General features: G+C 45.7%; 1 protein-coding gene across 1 annotated transcript in view; it reads left to right on the top strand.

Annotated features, from left to right (window-relative positions):
• The window catches only part of thsd7aa (thrombospondin, type I, domain containing 7Aa), a 771,919-nt gene that overhangs the window by 439,559 nt on the left and 316,045 nt on the right, over window positions 1–16,315 (top strand). The window contains exon 4 of the mRNA XM_085988376.1: window positions 6,094–6,275. Within this exon, the coding sequence (XP_085844502.1) occupies window positions 6,094–6,275 (182 nt within the window). The remainder of the gene's footprint in view (window positions 1–6,093; window positions 6,276–16,315) is intronic.

The raw sequence follows: 16,315 nt of genomic DNA, 5'->3' as shown, positions 1-16,315 counted from the left end.
CAGGAACCTATTCATCAAGAGGAAACCATCTTTGCAGAGTCAGATACTCTGAGCACTGCTCAGGAGCAGCTGGTGGCTTCACCACAAACAAGCAGGGACATTACTGTTAGACATTCACAAAGGGCTCGCAAGCCACCAGAGAGATTGATACTGAACTGTTAGATTCGTCAAGTATGGAACATGATGAATGGAGACTCCTTATGTGACCCTCAGGAATGGTTGTTTGTTAAGAAATTCATACTGAAATCTTAAGGGGGAGGGATATAGTAATCTGGGATGTTATGATTAAGGTTATCCACCAGGTGGTGCTGTAGCCTATGCTGCTGCTAAGGTCAGAGGTTTGCTTCCTGTTAAGGTCAGAGGTTTGCTTCCTGTCAGGTGAGCAAAGGTGGAATGCCAGGATGTGGGCCTGATGTAGGTGTTTCCCAGTTGTTAATAAAGTACTCGTGTTAATTCTAAGATATCGCCTCTTGAGTCCTTGTTCCACTTCTTGGATTTATCACAGGCATTGTAGGGATGCTTTATGGTGCTGGCGTGGGGTGGTGTCAACTTGGTACATCATGTGGTAGTAATGGTGTACAGCATCAAGTGAAGTAAATCTGGCCATGGTGAGGCCGTCCCTGGCCTCCCGGGCAGCAATGTGGTCAGGTGCTGATGCCCTGTGTCCTGTCTAGCATCAGGTGATTGCGGAGAAGGTTGGTGTTGTTGTTGGTGATGCTGGTGTGCCTGGTGATGTTGGTGCTGATCGGGGTGGGATTCTGAGGACCAAGGTGAGATTTTTCAAGGGCACCAATGCTGATGGAATAGATGGCAGCTGAAGTTGAGATGACAGAAGTGATCTGTCAATGGTGAGATAGGTTGTTCCAAGGAGGCAACAGTGGATAGAGAGTTTACTCCAAATACTTCCAAACTGCATAAAGCTCATAAGTGTGTTCCAAATCCTGCAGGCTCCAGCTTCTAACACTGGAAAGTGAACAGTTGTGAAATGGTAGCTTTTATACCACTTTTGCAGCTGTCACCTATTCAGAGCAATGGAGAGTCATTGAAAACCCGACCTACTTACCTGACGTGATCTCCGAGCACCATGAAACTCATCAAAAAGCTATAAAAATGGTAAGTAGATAGTAAAATGCTATTTAAGTACCTTTTAACAACTTCTTAACTATTTCAATTGGCTCACCCGCCGCTTCGTGTCAGGTCTGTGCCCGGCACTTGGGAAACGAACACGGAGGCGGGTTCACAGCGGGCTCCCGACCCGCTGTCAATCTTTTAGATTTTGACAGCGGACCCGCCTCGTAACCCGTCCTCTGAGTGCCGGAAAGATTCCGGCCACTGTGTGCCACATTTTATAGCATACAATTGGGGGCAAAAATAGGCTGCAAGACCTGTGCACATGGACGTCATTTAAATTGATAAAATATTTAAATCAGGTGCCAGGCTGAGTCTTGCAACTTTTGGCACGGCATGATGTAGTAGCTTTAGGAGGTAAGAGGAAAATGGGGAGAAAACTGGAAAAAAGGCATAAATATTGTGAAAGTAGAAATCCACTATCGTCACATAGAGGACACATTCAGGTTGGTGGCTTGAATACCATTTTTAGAAAAAAAAATGGGAACAGCCAGCGGCAATTAAAAGGAGAGATGTCTTACAAAATAGAACCTGGTGTTTCCTAGAGTACAGAAAGATTTAAAGACATTTGTTTTCTGTAACAGGTGGGGGAGAGGGCTCTATGTTAACAACTAACCAGTCGTCCTGGTTTTCTGATGTAGAAGCTTCCTTTTAACACTATAGGAATCCTGACCTCCAACTGCTTCAGCTATTTTGCTCCATTTCTGGCCTTCGCTTTACCTTTGCTGAGCCAGACATCCCTCCAAGAACACTTTGCTAACAGTATGTAGTTTGTCAAGCATTAATGCCTAAATACCATGGTGGCAATTTCAAAATATCTAAATGAAGGACTTGCTCCTTTGATCAAAATATAACTGCAGCTTATTTCTTCAGTGAGTGGCAGGTTCTCACAGTTGCCCACCTGAATACAAGTAATGGTGTATTAGCTTGATTTTTACGCATAATATTCAATATTAAATATTTACAATATATTGGCAACTACACAGTGTAATGAGGGCACAGCTTGCAAATGGCAGAACGCTGATTTGTTTTACCCCCAACCCCCCCCGCCCTGATTCTTATGTGATTTCTTATGCTGTCAGAGAGCCAGGTCATTGAGAGAGTTTGGATACTTCTGTATAGGAGAAGTGAAAAACTGTAAGTCATAGTCCTCACTGAAGGAACAATTGGCAGGAGCATAAGAGAAACCGTTTTTCCAGCCTATCCTCTTCGGTGGTTTTCACTGGCCACAGGTGGGAGGAAGAGGAATAAAAGATAAGCAAAATAAAATGCCTTAGAATTGGAGAAAATATTTAAAAAATCACAGGATATCAGTTCTATGAGTGTCATATAGTAGAAATTACATGTGTGGTTTGATAGTTACCAGGAGAATTCAGCACACAAAGGGTTACAGTAATTGAAACGATTTTACAGAAATGACTTCAGATTTCAGATTGCCCAGGAACTGCTACATCCTTTTAAACTTAATTTGTGCTACATCTCACTGTACATGCCCTTCTTCGAAATTTCAAGCTTGGTGAAGCAGAAAAAAAGGCCATTACAGTTCATTTTCCACGGTGCTGAGACATCTCCTCAGAGCGCCTGGGACATTGAGTGTTTACATCCGATGGTGATGAAGAATCCAATACTATTTCTTCCACTTCTTTTCCACCACTGTAGGTTTAACTTTATTCAGATAGAGCATCTTTTTCATCAGGGACAAGTGTCCTCTAATCACAAGTCAATTCATAGCAGGGAGAATGCATGCAGCGGCTAGTTACTTACACAAGTTTATTAAAACACAGGGGTTGATCTTTGACGTCCGTGGGGAGGCTGCACTGCCAAACTGCTGGTGTCGGCCTGAGGCCCAAGTCATTTCGAGGCCTGGTTGTCACTAACATGTTGCCGGTGAATTGCGGACACCCCGCCGCAGCTCACCAGTTGTGGGAAGGTGTAACTCGGCCGCTCTCACTCCGAGCCAGCTGGTATCTCGCATGGATGAGGGCGGAGGCAATTTCGGGGGGGGCCTAAAATGGCCTGGCAGCGGGCCAGAATTTTTGGGGGGGTCCAGTAGGAAGACTTCTGCTCTTGGAGCCACTATCAATAAAAGCTAAAAGTTTCCTGAGCCGTTTTCTGATCGGTCTCCAGCGGTCCGTTTAAGAATTGTTTGTTAGGCTGCTTAATGCCTGGTATAAATGGGCAGAGCGTGCACAGCACACACTCCACTCAATTATGCCTGAAAATTCCAATCGCTGTCCTACAACCGAGCCCCAATTCGAATACTTACGCAGCCTGTTTCAGGTAGTTGGGCTGCTCCCCTATGAACAGGCCCACCTGAAACATGCATTGGATGGGTCAATGGGGAAGCCAAGGCGCCTCTTCCCTCTCCCCCACAATTTTCAATTGCTGGCCGCCCGTTTTTCATGTGAGAAATGGGATGGCCAGCAGTTGAAAATCACCCCCAGAGATAACATGAAACTGACTCTTGTCGCATTGTATGTGGTTTAGTTTCCGGAAAGTTTCCGGAAAGCCCTGCAGCGGGTAGTCAAAACTGCCCAACGCATTACCGGCACCCGGCTACCGACCATAGAACATATATATCAGAAACACTGCCTACGGAGGGCACGGTCCATCATCAGAGACCCTACCCACCCCAGCCACAGTCTGTTCGCCCTCCTACCATCTGGAAGACGCTACAGATGCATTCGCACCCGTACGACCAGATTTAGGAACAGCTTCTTTCCCAGGGCTGTCATCCTACTGAACTCCACAAATAAACACTAAAGCCTGCACACCTGCCGATGCACTTTATTATGGTCATATTTATGCTAATATATATGTACAAATGTATGTTGAAATGTTTAAGTGTCCAATCCAAATTGTACACTCTCGGGAGCCGCAAGCCTACATTTCGTTGCACTGCACTTGTGCACTAACAATGACAATAAAAGTTGATTTGATTTGATTTGAAACATTGCTTTGGCATTAATTGCAGTCCTATTAGATCCATCTTCTCAGAGAATTAGTGTTAATGCTTATATTAGTTCACATTTGTAGAGGTGGTAGCTATGTTTGTTCCCCTCTAATCTTCTCCCGCACATCCTCTGCTGAATGCACTGACTCCTGCTAGTAAACATGCATTCAATAGGCCAGGTATGCTCCTTACCTAAACCCAGACAGCCATGCTTCATGAGCGAGTCTGGTCAGCGAGTGTCGATGGGCTACTCATCTATAGAGGTATCACAGCCAAGCTCAGTTCTGTCCTCATCCATTGTCCACATGCACACTCTTTTCATCAGGGGTTCCTGAGCAATGATTAGGAGTAGGAACCCTGGCCAATTTTCCCCTCCTAGCTTAGATATGCTCTGAGTCAAACTACCATGTCCTACTTCATTTCCCTACTGAGATCAGTTATCTCCTATACCTACATTTTAAACATCAGCATACATAAAGCACCAGCTAAAGTCTTCACATCCCATCATTAGATAAAAAGCAGCCTCCATCCAGATTACCAATGAGTATTTTTATGTGTGTTAAATAGCAGCAGAGACAGGTGGCAGTCACTGTTTATCATTTTGAAATGTATTGCTCGTCGTTGCCTCATAAAATACTTTTCTGGGTTGGATATGGAAATTCTGACAGCGATGTCTTCGAAAATATAGATCTGAAATATAGCCCGGCTGCCTCATTAATTTTTTAAGCAAGGAGCATCTAACATCCTACTTAAAAAGCTCTCTATCCTTTTATATGCATTAACACTAGGAATATAGAATAATCTTTGAAGTTTTCAGGATGCATAGAATCTGGAAAAATGAATCTATAAGTTCCTTTATATTTTTATGCTGAAATATTTCAAAAAGGATGTGGCTCTGAGCAGCAATCCCAATATTCTCTACCTAAATGAAATGCTTGGAATGCTGCTATTTTTTCCAGTTTTTGATTCGGAAGTACTGTAACCCTCAAAGCGATCTAGGGCTGGTTATTTCACTACGTGTATGCTTACCAGACAATTTAGCAAAGTTTTTATACTGTCTGTTGGCTAGAATCTTTTTTCTAGCTAGTACCAATGCTGGCAGTAATAGATAACTGTTGGAATAAAGGAAGTAGAGTAATTGGGAGTAGACCAAAGGAATTGCTCCCAATGTTTGATTTCTTTTTCAAAATAGAGTTGTAACATAATTGAATTACTGCATTGCCGAAGTTCAGGGCCCGTATATTTCTTTTGTTCACTCTGTTCTCCTATATGCCTAGTTTTATGTTCTTGGTGGGGCAGGGATACCGCTATGCATTTATGTGGCACTTGGCTGGGAAGGGAGTTTAAAAATATATTTTCCTTTCAGCCCTCAGTATGACACTGAGCTGCAAGTCCATCTTTTGCCTTTCTGCTGATAGTATTCCGTGTTTCTGGCATTAAATTGGCAGAATTCTTCCAGTAGAAAATTTAAATGTGCGATATGGGGGTAGAAGATGAGATATGCCTGATACAGTAGACATAGCAGATCATTGTCAGCATTAAGCCCACAATACACATCAACAGAGAAAGTCAACACACAATGCCTTGGTTTAAACTAATAGTCACAATTCCAACACATAGATGACGTTTATGTCCTCTGAAGTGGTCTAGCAAACCATTCCATTGTAAAAACAAAGCAAAGTACAAGAAAAATTAGATTGCAGCAGTTCAAGAAGGTGGCCCCATCATCACCTTCTCAGAGGAACTGAGGTAATAAAGGCAGCCTTGCCAGCATCACTCCTTTCCAAGAAAGACTTTAAAAAAAAATCTGCTTTCATTTTTCTTAATTCATGCTCAGGATTTGGGTGTCTATAGAAAGGCCAACATTTATTGCCCATCCCTAGTTGCCCTTGAGAAGGTGGTGGTGAGCCTTCTTCTTGAATCACTGCAGACCATGTGGAATTTTGAAGTGATTCATTTTGAAATGAAACCATTTTATATTTGTTCACTGGTTCATAAACTGCTTGTTGCAGATATTCGTGGATGACGACAGAATGGAGTGAATGTCGTGTCGACTCGCTACTCAGCCAGCAAGACAGAAGACGTGGAAATCAAACCTCTCTCTGTGGTGGGGGAATTCAAACTCGTGAATACTATTGTGTGCAGGCTAATGAAAACCTCTTATCTTATCTGAACACACTTAAGGAAAAGGAAGGTAATAGACCATGTTTGATCTGTAATGTGACCCACCATGTTTATCCCCTGTAGGCTAGATTTAAATGTCAGTTTGGTTCACTGCAATATCCCATTTCAGCTAAGCCTTTCCATATAGTCCTATTTCATTTTTATGAATGACGTTAATTAATATCAATTACATTGGCTACCTGACATTTTTTCCCCAAAGTTTTGCGAATGAATAAGAATCAAATCCAAATTTGATACAACTATATGGCCAGGAAAGGCTTGATTGTATTAAGGGATGTTGCATACAGTTGATTTTTTTCTCTTGTTCTGACTGTTTCAAATACCACTTATGTATATGGAAGAGAAAGAATAAAATGCCTTTTTCTTCAGTCCTCACAAAAGTATTGATTGGCCTTCTGAAGGATCGAAAGATAAATCAGTCACAATTAGTACAAGGGTGGATATTTAAAAAATAAACTAATTAAAATGTATTTTAGAACATCAACTAAGCAAATGGTGGAAATAAAACTATTAGAAACAAAAGGAATATTATTCAATCTGACCACAACAACAAAAAATCTCTATCTCATTCCAGCAGCAATATTCATTGGCCAGTATGAGCTGACCTGTAGTCTAGAGATAGTTTATTCTGTGTTGCCCATCACAATGCAACTTGTGCATAATCGAGATTTTCTTTTTGGAGGGCTCAGACTGTTCGGGTATGTGTATAAATGAAAATAAAAACCCTCTAAGGATTTTATTTTATTAAAAGACATTCTATTTCCCTTTGTCACCTACTTAAAAAACTGTCAAAATGCTACATCATATTCTATTGATGACAGGCATTGTCAATACTGTGAATAATATACACTGTGCAAAGAGAACCGTGCAAGGCATTTGTATCAAAATATAGTTTCCATTATTTTATCAGAGGTGCCAGCCTGTTTAAATAAATGGCTTAATGCCTCTGTTAAAATAGTGATAAAGGAATTGAATACAAATGTGTTGAGGGTTTATTTGCTAATCTTTCACACAATAAAATTTCAGGGCCATTGTTTTTCATCTTTCAATTAAGAAAACAGGATAAAGTGCAATAAACTACTTTCACACTGAATAATTTCCCTTGTTTCCAAACCCCAGATTTTTCAAAAGCAAATGCTGCTCGTATTAGGCTTTGTATAAAAAGGAATCTCCGTCCAGGAATTTACATAGTATTGGTTGCCTGTTATTTCAGAAAGTCTATCACAGAACCAGGGGAAGCCTAGTGTTGCCCCACTTCTGTCAATCACTTTTGAAATAACAGGTATATAATTAAGGCATTCTGCAGCACATTTATTTTCCTTGAATTCATTCAAGTAATTAAGGCTCCAAACATGACAGGTGTTTCTCTGACATTACTTTGAGTCAGTTGTATTACTCAGGGGGCTGAGTAATTCCATTCTTGTGCCATCTGTACAGCAGCCAAAATCTTTTGTAGATGTTTATCTTAATAAACATGGGTAGAGGTAATCTCAGCAGCAGTAGTGGGTTTGCAGTTTTTCATGAGTCTGACAGACCCGTAACTCACAAGTGCTCTAAGCATGAATGATTGTCCCTCACAAGCACTAAGAGCAGATTGCCTAGAACTGATCATAACTGGTGAGACAGTCTGCTTACACTGTGGCTGCATGGCTCCTAGTGCAGCCATTGGCATTAGTTTGTTTATTTTGAAGTTTCGACACAGTTCTTTGCTTACATGTCACTTACAGGGTCATTTATTCACACAATGGGGTAGATCTTGACTTTGAACCATAGTGTAGAGTTGGAAAGGACACAGACCTCTGGGGAGGTGTGATCGGCAGAGAGGGGGTAGGAAAAGCCAACTCCAACGGTACCCTCCTCCTGTCAAAATGCTTAGAACATGGCCTTGGCCATAACCAACACCTTGTTCCATCAGAGAGACAAGTACAAGGCTTCATGGCAGCACCCTCGCTCTAAGCACTGGCATCTGCTGGACTACATCATCATCCGAGCAAGGGACCACAAGGACGTCCATATCACCCGTGCCATGACAGGAGCTGACGGACCACCACCTAATCCGCTCTGTCATCTCCATCAATGCAGCCCCAAAACAGCAGCGGCAACAGAAACAATGCCGCAGGAAAATCAACGCTGGAGCACTCAAAGACCCCGCTAAGAAAGCCCTATTAAGCCTGTGCCTCACAAACAACCTGATGACTCCCGGTGATGCAGAGACACAGAGTGTCTATAGCGCCTGATCTGCACTCAAGGTCTCCATGATCAGCACCTGTGAAGAGACGCTCGGTCACTCGACCAGGAAACACCAAGACTGGTTCAACGAGAATGACCAGGAGATCCAGGAGCTAATAAGTTGCAAGCGCAAGGCATTCCTGATCTGGAAACAGCAAAACAACTCGAGAGCTCTACAGACGCCTGAAGGCCGAGGTCCAACAAAAAACTTGTGACCTAAAGAACAGATGGTGGGTTGAGAGCGCAGGAGCTCCAGCAGCTAGTTGACAACCATGACGTGCATGGATTCTTTAGCGCAGTCAAGACCATCCACGTCCCAAGCACCCAAGGTCCTACCCCACTGTGGGCCAAGAACGGAGAGGTACTCATCAAGGACAGAGAGGCAGTCAGTGCCCGCTGGAAGGAGCACTTCAAAGATCTCCTTAACCGAGACTCTGTCTTCGACACGAGTGTCCTCAACTCTATCCCGCAGCATGCTAACCGCCACCATCTCGGCACAACCCTAGCCCGACATGAGGTTGAAAAGACCATCCAACAACTGAAGAACAACAAGGCCTCAGGAGCAGATGGAATCCCTGCTGAGGCACTAAAGCATGGTGGAGAAGCACTACTGGCATGAATTCATGAACTCATTTCTCTTATCTGGAAGGAGGAGAGCATGCCAGGGGCACAATGGACATGTTCTTCACCACACGTCAATTACAAGAGAAATGCAGGGAACAGCACCAACCGCTGTACATGGCCTTCTTTGATTTCACAAAGGCCTTCGACACTGTCAACCGGGAGGGATTATGGAGTGTCCTCCTCAAATTCGGCTGCCTTCAAAAGTTTGTCACCATCCTCCGCCTGCTTCATGACGACATGCAAGCCGTGATCCTGACCAACGGTTCCACCACAGACCCACTTCACGTACGGACCAGGGTCAAGCATGGCTGTGTCATTGCACCAACGCTCTTCTCGACCTTCCTTGCTACAATGCTCCATCTCACCCTCAGTATGCTCCCCGCTGGAGTGGAGCTAAGCTACAGAACAAATGGGAAACTGTTCAACCTACGTCGCCTCCAGTCCAGATCCAAGGTCGTCCCATCCTCTGTCGTCAAATTACAGTATGCAGATGAAACTTGCATCTGCGCTCATTCAGCGGTAGAACTCCAAACCATCATCAACACCTTCACCGAAGCGTACGAGAGCATGGGCCTTACACTAAACATCCGTAAGACAAAGGTCCTCTACCAACCTGCCCTCGCCACACAGTACTGCCCCCCCCACCGATTATCAAAATCCACGACAAGGCCTTGGACAACGTGGACCACTTTCCATACCTCAAGAGCCTATTGCCAACAAGGGCAGACGTCGATGACGAAGTCCAACACCGCCTTCAATGTGCCAGTGCAGCCTTTGGTCGCCTGAGGAAGAGAGTGTTTCAAGACCAGGACCTCAAACCTGGCACTTAGCTCATGGTCTACAGAGCAGCAGTGATACCCGCCCTGTTGTATGCCTCAAAAACATGGACCATGCACAGCAAGCACCTCAAAGCACTGGAGAGGTACCACCAATGCTGCCTCCGCAAGATCCTGCAAATCCATTGGTAGGATAGGCGCACCAACGTCAGTGTTCTCGCTCAGGCCAACATCCCCAGCATCGAAGCTTTGACCACGCTCGATCAGCTCCGATGGACGGGTCACATCGTCCGCATACCCGATACGAGACTTCCAAAACAAGCTCTTTACTCGGAGCTCCGACACGGCAAGAGAGCCCCAGGTGGGCAGAGGAAACATTTCAAGGACACGCTTAAAGCCTCCTTGAAAAAGTGTAACATCCCCACCGACACCTGGGAATCCCTGGCCGAAGACCGCACAAAGTGGAGGAGAAGCATCCGGGAAGGCGCCGAACACCTCGAGTCTCTTCGCCAGGAGCAAGCGGAAGCCAAGCACAAACAGTGAAAGGAGCACATTTCAACCCAAGTACCCCACCCACCAGCCCCTTCAACCACCGTCTGCCCCACCTGTGACAGAGACTGTAGGTCCCGCATTGGACTCATCAGTCACCTGCAAACTCATTTTTAATGTGGAAGCAAGTCATCCTCGGTTCCGAGGGACTGCCTAAGAGAGAGAGAGCCATTTTACATCTCTCCTGATTTTATTTCCATTGAAGTCAAACTATTTGCTACCACCCGTTTTACACTATTGCACAAAGACAAAATCTATCCCTTCTATTACTAATTCTGATTGGTTAAATTATTTTTAAACTATTTATATTATCACCACAGTGACACAGAAGCACTGTTCTCCCAATTCCCCCAATTTACACTTGCGTTTTTCACTCCGCTCCACCTAGTTTATTTTTGCACTTTTCTTCCCCACTAGTTCTCTCTCACACTCTTGTCTGAGTCTCCTCATCCCCAGTTCATAAAGTCACTTTTCTCAGATTCTCCCCCTCCCCTTCCACTCCCCCAGTTCATCGAAGCAATCTTCGCTGATTCTCCATTCTTACCTCTTCACTGCACCAAGATAATCCTCCAATTTTTCCCTCCCCCAAAACTCATGAGGTAGTCTTCTTTAATTCTGTTCCCTCCCCTCAGTTCACAGAAGGAATCTCTTCTGATCCTTTGCTTATCTTAAATAGATTGGGGGAAAAGTTCGATTGGCTTGTGCCTCCCGTTAGCGCCCTAAGAGGGAGCTAATGAGGCGCAAAGCAACTAGCGCCGGGGCACGGCGATGTTTGTGCCACTCCCGAAATTGACCAGACATTTTGCGGAGGTGCTAAACACTACTGCCCCGATCTCCTGCGCCCGCAGATCGGGACGTCAGTCGAGCGTGCAATGCCCCAGTCGCGCCCCGGACCGGATATTGATTGGCGCCCCCTTCCTTTCCACCTGGCGCAAGTAACGACAGGGAGACTGGAACGTTTCCCAGTCGGGGCTGGGGGGGCACTCTTTAAAGGCAGCCTCTTCCTGGCTTTTTCTGTGGTAGACATTTTTGCCCAACTCATTCTGACAGAGAGAGAGATTCTGAGAGAGAGATAGAGAGACTTCTGCATAGAGCCAACACTGTGTGAAGTAGTTTCGGCTACTGAGCATCACTTTGCAGGTACTTTTGGATTTGACCTTCATTACTTCAATTGCCAAGAGACTTTGGGGTCTGCACTGATTCGGGGCGTCATCCTGCGCCTGTAGAATCGGAGGCAACAGAGACGCAGAGAGAGAGTGGCAATCATGGCCAGACGGAGGAGGACCAACAGGCCTCTGCACAGGAGACCTTACCCTCCCAGGGTATTCTGGGAACAATTCTCCTACATTAATTTTTCTGAGGAGCAGTGTTTGCGCAGGCTGCGCTTCAGCAAGGAGGTTGTCACTGAGCTCTGCCACCTGCTGCAGCAAGGTCTGCAGCCTCTACTGAGGACCAGGACGTCTCTGTCAGTGGCAGTGAAGGTCACAGTGGCTCTGAACTTTTATGCCACCGGCTCCTTTCAAGCAGCTACTGGGGACATTGCCAATATCTCCCAGTTCGCGGCCCATTGTTGTATCCGTCAGGTCACAAATGCCCTCTATAAAAGTAGATGCCAGTACATCTCTTTCCCGATGACCCAGGCCAAACAGCATTGTGCTTTGCGAGGATAGCGGGTTTCCCCATGGGGCGGGGTGCCATTGACTGCACGCATGTGGCATTGCGGGCACCGCATGAGAATGCAGAGGTTTTCCACAACTGCAAGTGGTTCCACTCCTTAAATGTCCAGTTGGTCTGTGACCACAGACAGCTGATACTTGTTGTCAATGCCTGTTATCCTGGCAGCAGCCACGATGCTTTCATCCTGCACCAGACTGGTGTGCCGGAACTTTTCCAGGCACCGCATTAGCCAAGTGGTTGACTCCTCGGGGACAAGGGTTATCCACTGTGCACCTGGCTGATGACACTGCTCCATGCCCCCAACACACCTGCTGAGCTGCGGTATAATGAGAGCCATCTCGCCACCAGGAACATCATTGAGCAGACGATCGGCGTGCTCAAGCAATGGTTCCGCTGTCTGGACCACTCAGAAGGAGCCCTGCAGTACTCGCCTGAGCGAGTCTCCCTCTTCATAGTTGTGTGCTGCATGTTTCATAACCTGGTAATCCTCAGGACCCAGCCATTGCCACCAGTCCTTGGAGCACCACTGGCGGAGGAGGAAGAGGAGGAGGAAGAGGAAGAGGATGATCAGCAGCAGCAGCAGGGCGGCCCACAATGTTGAAACTGCAAGGGCCGTCCGTCAACGGCTGATAACAAGCTGCTTCTAGGCCCCTACTGAGGAATGACTTCTGCCATGGAGAACAATATGAATGAAAGCAACCCACAACCCCAAAGCCGACCGAGGCAGCAATGATTCCAAAGGCCAAATCTGTACATTTCGAATAAAAAACTTTTTTATTTTACAAACTCTGTGTGTGTCATTTCTTCATGACAAACTAATAGAAACAAACACAAAAAATCATTCATTAACATTACTGGTTCTCACAACCTGGAGATAATGGCCAAAACACTAAACAAAAGTTTGAACATGAACCTCGGCCTTTAATAAAAAATTTACCAACATTTCGTCACACCTCCTCCTTTTTGCCCTTCGAAGGTGATCTTCTTCCCTTGCGCACTTCCCCCCCTTCCCACCCTACTGCTCCTCCGTAATGGAGCCCCAGTGACTGCAGAAAGGCTGGTGGAAGGCTGCTGATTGTCAGAACCTGAGACTACAGATGCCCTTGAAGGACAGCCTCGATTAGCTCTGGGCCTGGAGGGCCTTGCTGCAGACTGCACCATCTCTGCATGGGCGGCAGCAGTCTGGGCTACAGGCGGTGGCAAGTGCAATGGGAAAGTGACAGTGGTGGCAGCAGGAATACTGTCATCTTGAGAGATGACAGCAACTCCCTGCTCGACCTACACACTGGCATTCCCATGCGGCAGCAGCTCAGCATCCGGAGCAACCTGCTGGAGCACAGATTGCTGGCCTACTGAGGCGCGGTGAGAGCCCCGGGGAAATGTGTCCGAACCAGCAACAATGGCAGCAGTCAGTGCTTACATGGCCTCAATCTGAGTCTGCATGAGAGCAGCCTGAAATTGGATCACGGAAGCCAGTGACTGAATTGCAGCACTAAGCTTTAACGTGGCATCCGCCTGTGCTATAGCATAGTGCTCTACGCTCCTTGCCAGTGCATCAATGCTTTCAGACACCCTTCACACTGCACCCATGAGCTGAGTGCGCATGCCCACCGCCTGGGTGTTCATTTCAGCGATGAGCCGCTCCTCCTCTGTGTCCAGTGCAGCAGGACTCAGTGGCCTACTCTCCCTCCGGGGAGAAGGCCCACGAGCTTCCCTACCCGCATCGCGTTGCTGCAGCCTGCTGGGTCCCGGAACTTCACCCTCATCAGACCCTTCCACCCTGCTCCCCTCCAGGGAAGACGTGGTCCCAGTGTGGGCATGGGCTTCCTCGGGAGAGGGTGGTGCTGATGCTCTGACTTCCTCTTCCTCCTCGTCTGTGGCTTTGCTTCCACTGGTAGCTTCAGGGCCCATCTCCTCAGCTGGTGAATCTTGAGGTACAAGAGTGGCTTTAGCGTGAGGACAGGGGGGCAGTAAGGGAGGAAGGAGTGCAGTGATTTAGTAAGTTGGATTGAAAGTTTCAAAGGCTGGTGTTGTGAGGGACAAGTGGAATGAGAGGAGAAAAAGCTGATGACCTTACCATTGCTGTCCCGAACGGGGTCGGCCTCTCCGGGTCAATGGGACCGATCACCTGGCTTGCCACAATCCTGTGGATGCGCGCCTGATCGCTGAAGGGTTGCAGCTGAGGCCGCCCTCCACCCGTTCATTGCTGCTGTCTCCTATTATGAGATAGCTTGGCCTGCAAGAAAAAGGACGGCGTTGTAATGATCAGTAACATGTCATTCTAGAATGGTACACTAGGTGGAGCTGTATGTTGCTGTATGTAGGAGCTGTAGGTATATAAGAGTGGGCTACCCACGATGCACTAGGTTACCCACAAGGCAGTAGTCAAGATGGATGCTGTACAGAAGCCCACATGGCATGAATAAAGTGACTAGCTCAAGCTAGCTGTTCAAAATGAAAATGACTAGTTATTAATGAACATAACATGGTACCAGGATTGGTAAAATCTGCTGAATATTGTGAAACGCGACATGGAGAATTTGAAGCCACCGGAGGGTTTGAAACTCACGGGGAATGTCGACTGCAATTGGCAGACTTTCAAACAACAATTCGAACTCTACATTGCCGCCATCGGGTTTGGTACGATGCCAGACGCAAGGAAAATAGCGTTGCTGCTCACGGTTGCAGGTCCGCAGGCGATAGAGGTATTTAATACGTTTGTCTTTGATCAAGAGGAGAACAGAAATAAAATGGACGACGTGCTAACGAAGTTTGATACACATTGTTCTCCCAAAAAGAACGAGACCTATGAGAGGTACGTGTTCTGTTCACGGACACAGCAGCAAAATGAGATTTTGATAGCTTTGTGACCGATCTGAAACTGAAAGCACAGACATGTAATTTCTCTGATCTGAAATTATCCATGATTCGTGACCAGATTGTGTTTGGTATTCATGATAGAAAGGTCAGGGAACGTCTGTTGAGAGAAACCGAACTAACATTGGAAAATGCTGTGAAAATATGCCAAGCCAGTGAGCTAGCTCAAAAGCACGCGAAGACTTTCAGTGAAATTAATAATAATGCGATTGTAGTAAGTGATAGTGCTGCTGTCGGTGCTGTGTCCTACAAGGGGAAGAAATGTGGACAGAACAGAAATGAAAAGCAATCGGAGGAAGGAATTTTTAATTGTAAACACTGTGGTTATAAACACCAGTCACGACAATGCCCAGCGTTCGGAAAAATGTGCACAAAATGTTATGGAAAGAATAACTTTGCCAAACAATGCTTTTCAAAAGTAAAAACAAAGAAAGGACAACAAGTCAATGTGATAGAGGACACTGATTTAAGTGAGACATTTTTTGTAGGAATGGTGTCATGTGACAATATCAAAAAGGATACAGAAAATGTGCAGCCCTCAGGAATGGACAATGCTGAACATAAAGTTAATGCAGTAAAAGAGGACAAATGGATAATGTCACTGCAGGTAAATGGAGCATTTGTTACATTGAAACTAGACACTGGGGCAAAAGCAAAGTTAATCAGTATGGGTGACATTAAAAACATGAAAGAAAAGCCCAAAATACAGAAAAAGTCAGTACTACTGAAGAACTATAATGGACAGAAAATAGATAGCTTAGGTGTATGCAGGCTTAAAGTGACAGTCAAAGACAAAGTGCATCATCTCATGTTTTCTGTTGTGGCTGAAGGACTTGATTCACTACTAGGTGACAAAGCTTGTGAGGACTTAGAACTGGTCAAGAGAGTCTACCATATAAACTGTGCCATAAGCAGACCAGATGACTCAGTGGATCCTGTAGTGAATAATTTCTAGGATGTGTTCAAAGGATTTAGAGTTCTACCATTCACTTACAAGATCCAGCTAAAGGAGGATGCTCAGCCAGTGGTACATGCTCCACGGAGAGTTCCAGCACCCCTGCGTGACCGGCTCAAGAATGAACTGGACAGAATGACCACGCTAGAGTCATCAGGAAAGTCGAAGAGCCAACAGACTGGGTTAACTCCATGGTACGTGTGAAGAAAAAGAACAAGGATCTAAGAATATGCATGGATCCAGAGGACTTAAATGCAAACATAAAACGTGAACACTACCAGATTCCCAAGCGAGAAGAAATCACCAGTGAAATGTCAAGTGCCAGATACTTCACAAAGCTCGATGCCTCACAAGGATTTTGGC

The sequence above is a fragment of the Somniosus microcephalus genome, chromosome 5 (genome assembly GCF_052327205.1).
Source record: "Somniosus microcephalus isolate GS21.2 chromosome 5, FLI_Smic_1.0, whole genome shotgun sequence".
In the NCBI taxonomy this organism is placed as follows: domain Eukaryota; kingdom Metazoa; phylum Chordata; class Chondrichthyes; order Squaliformes; family Somniosidae; genus Somniosus; species Somniosus microcephalus.
Note: the sequence above shows the minus strand (reverse complement) of the source record. Positions and strands in the feature narration are given on the sequence as shown.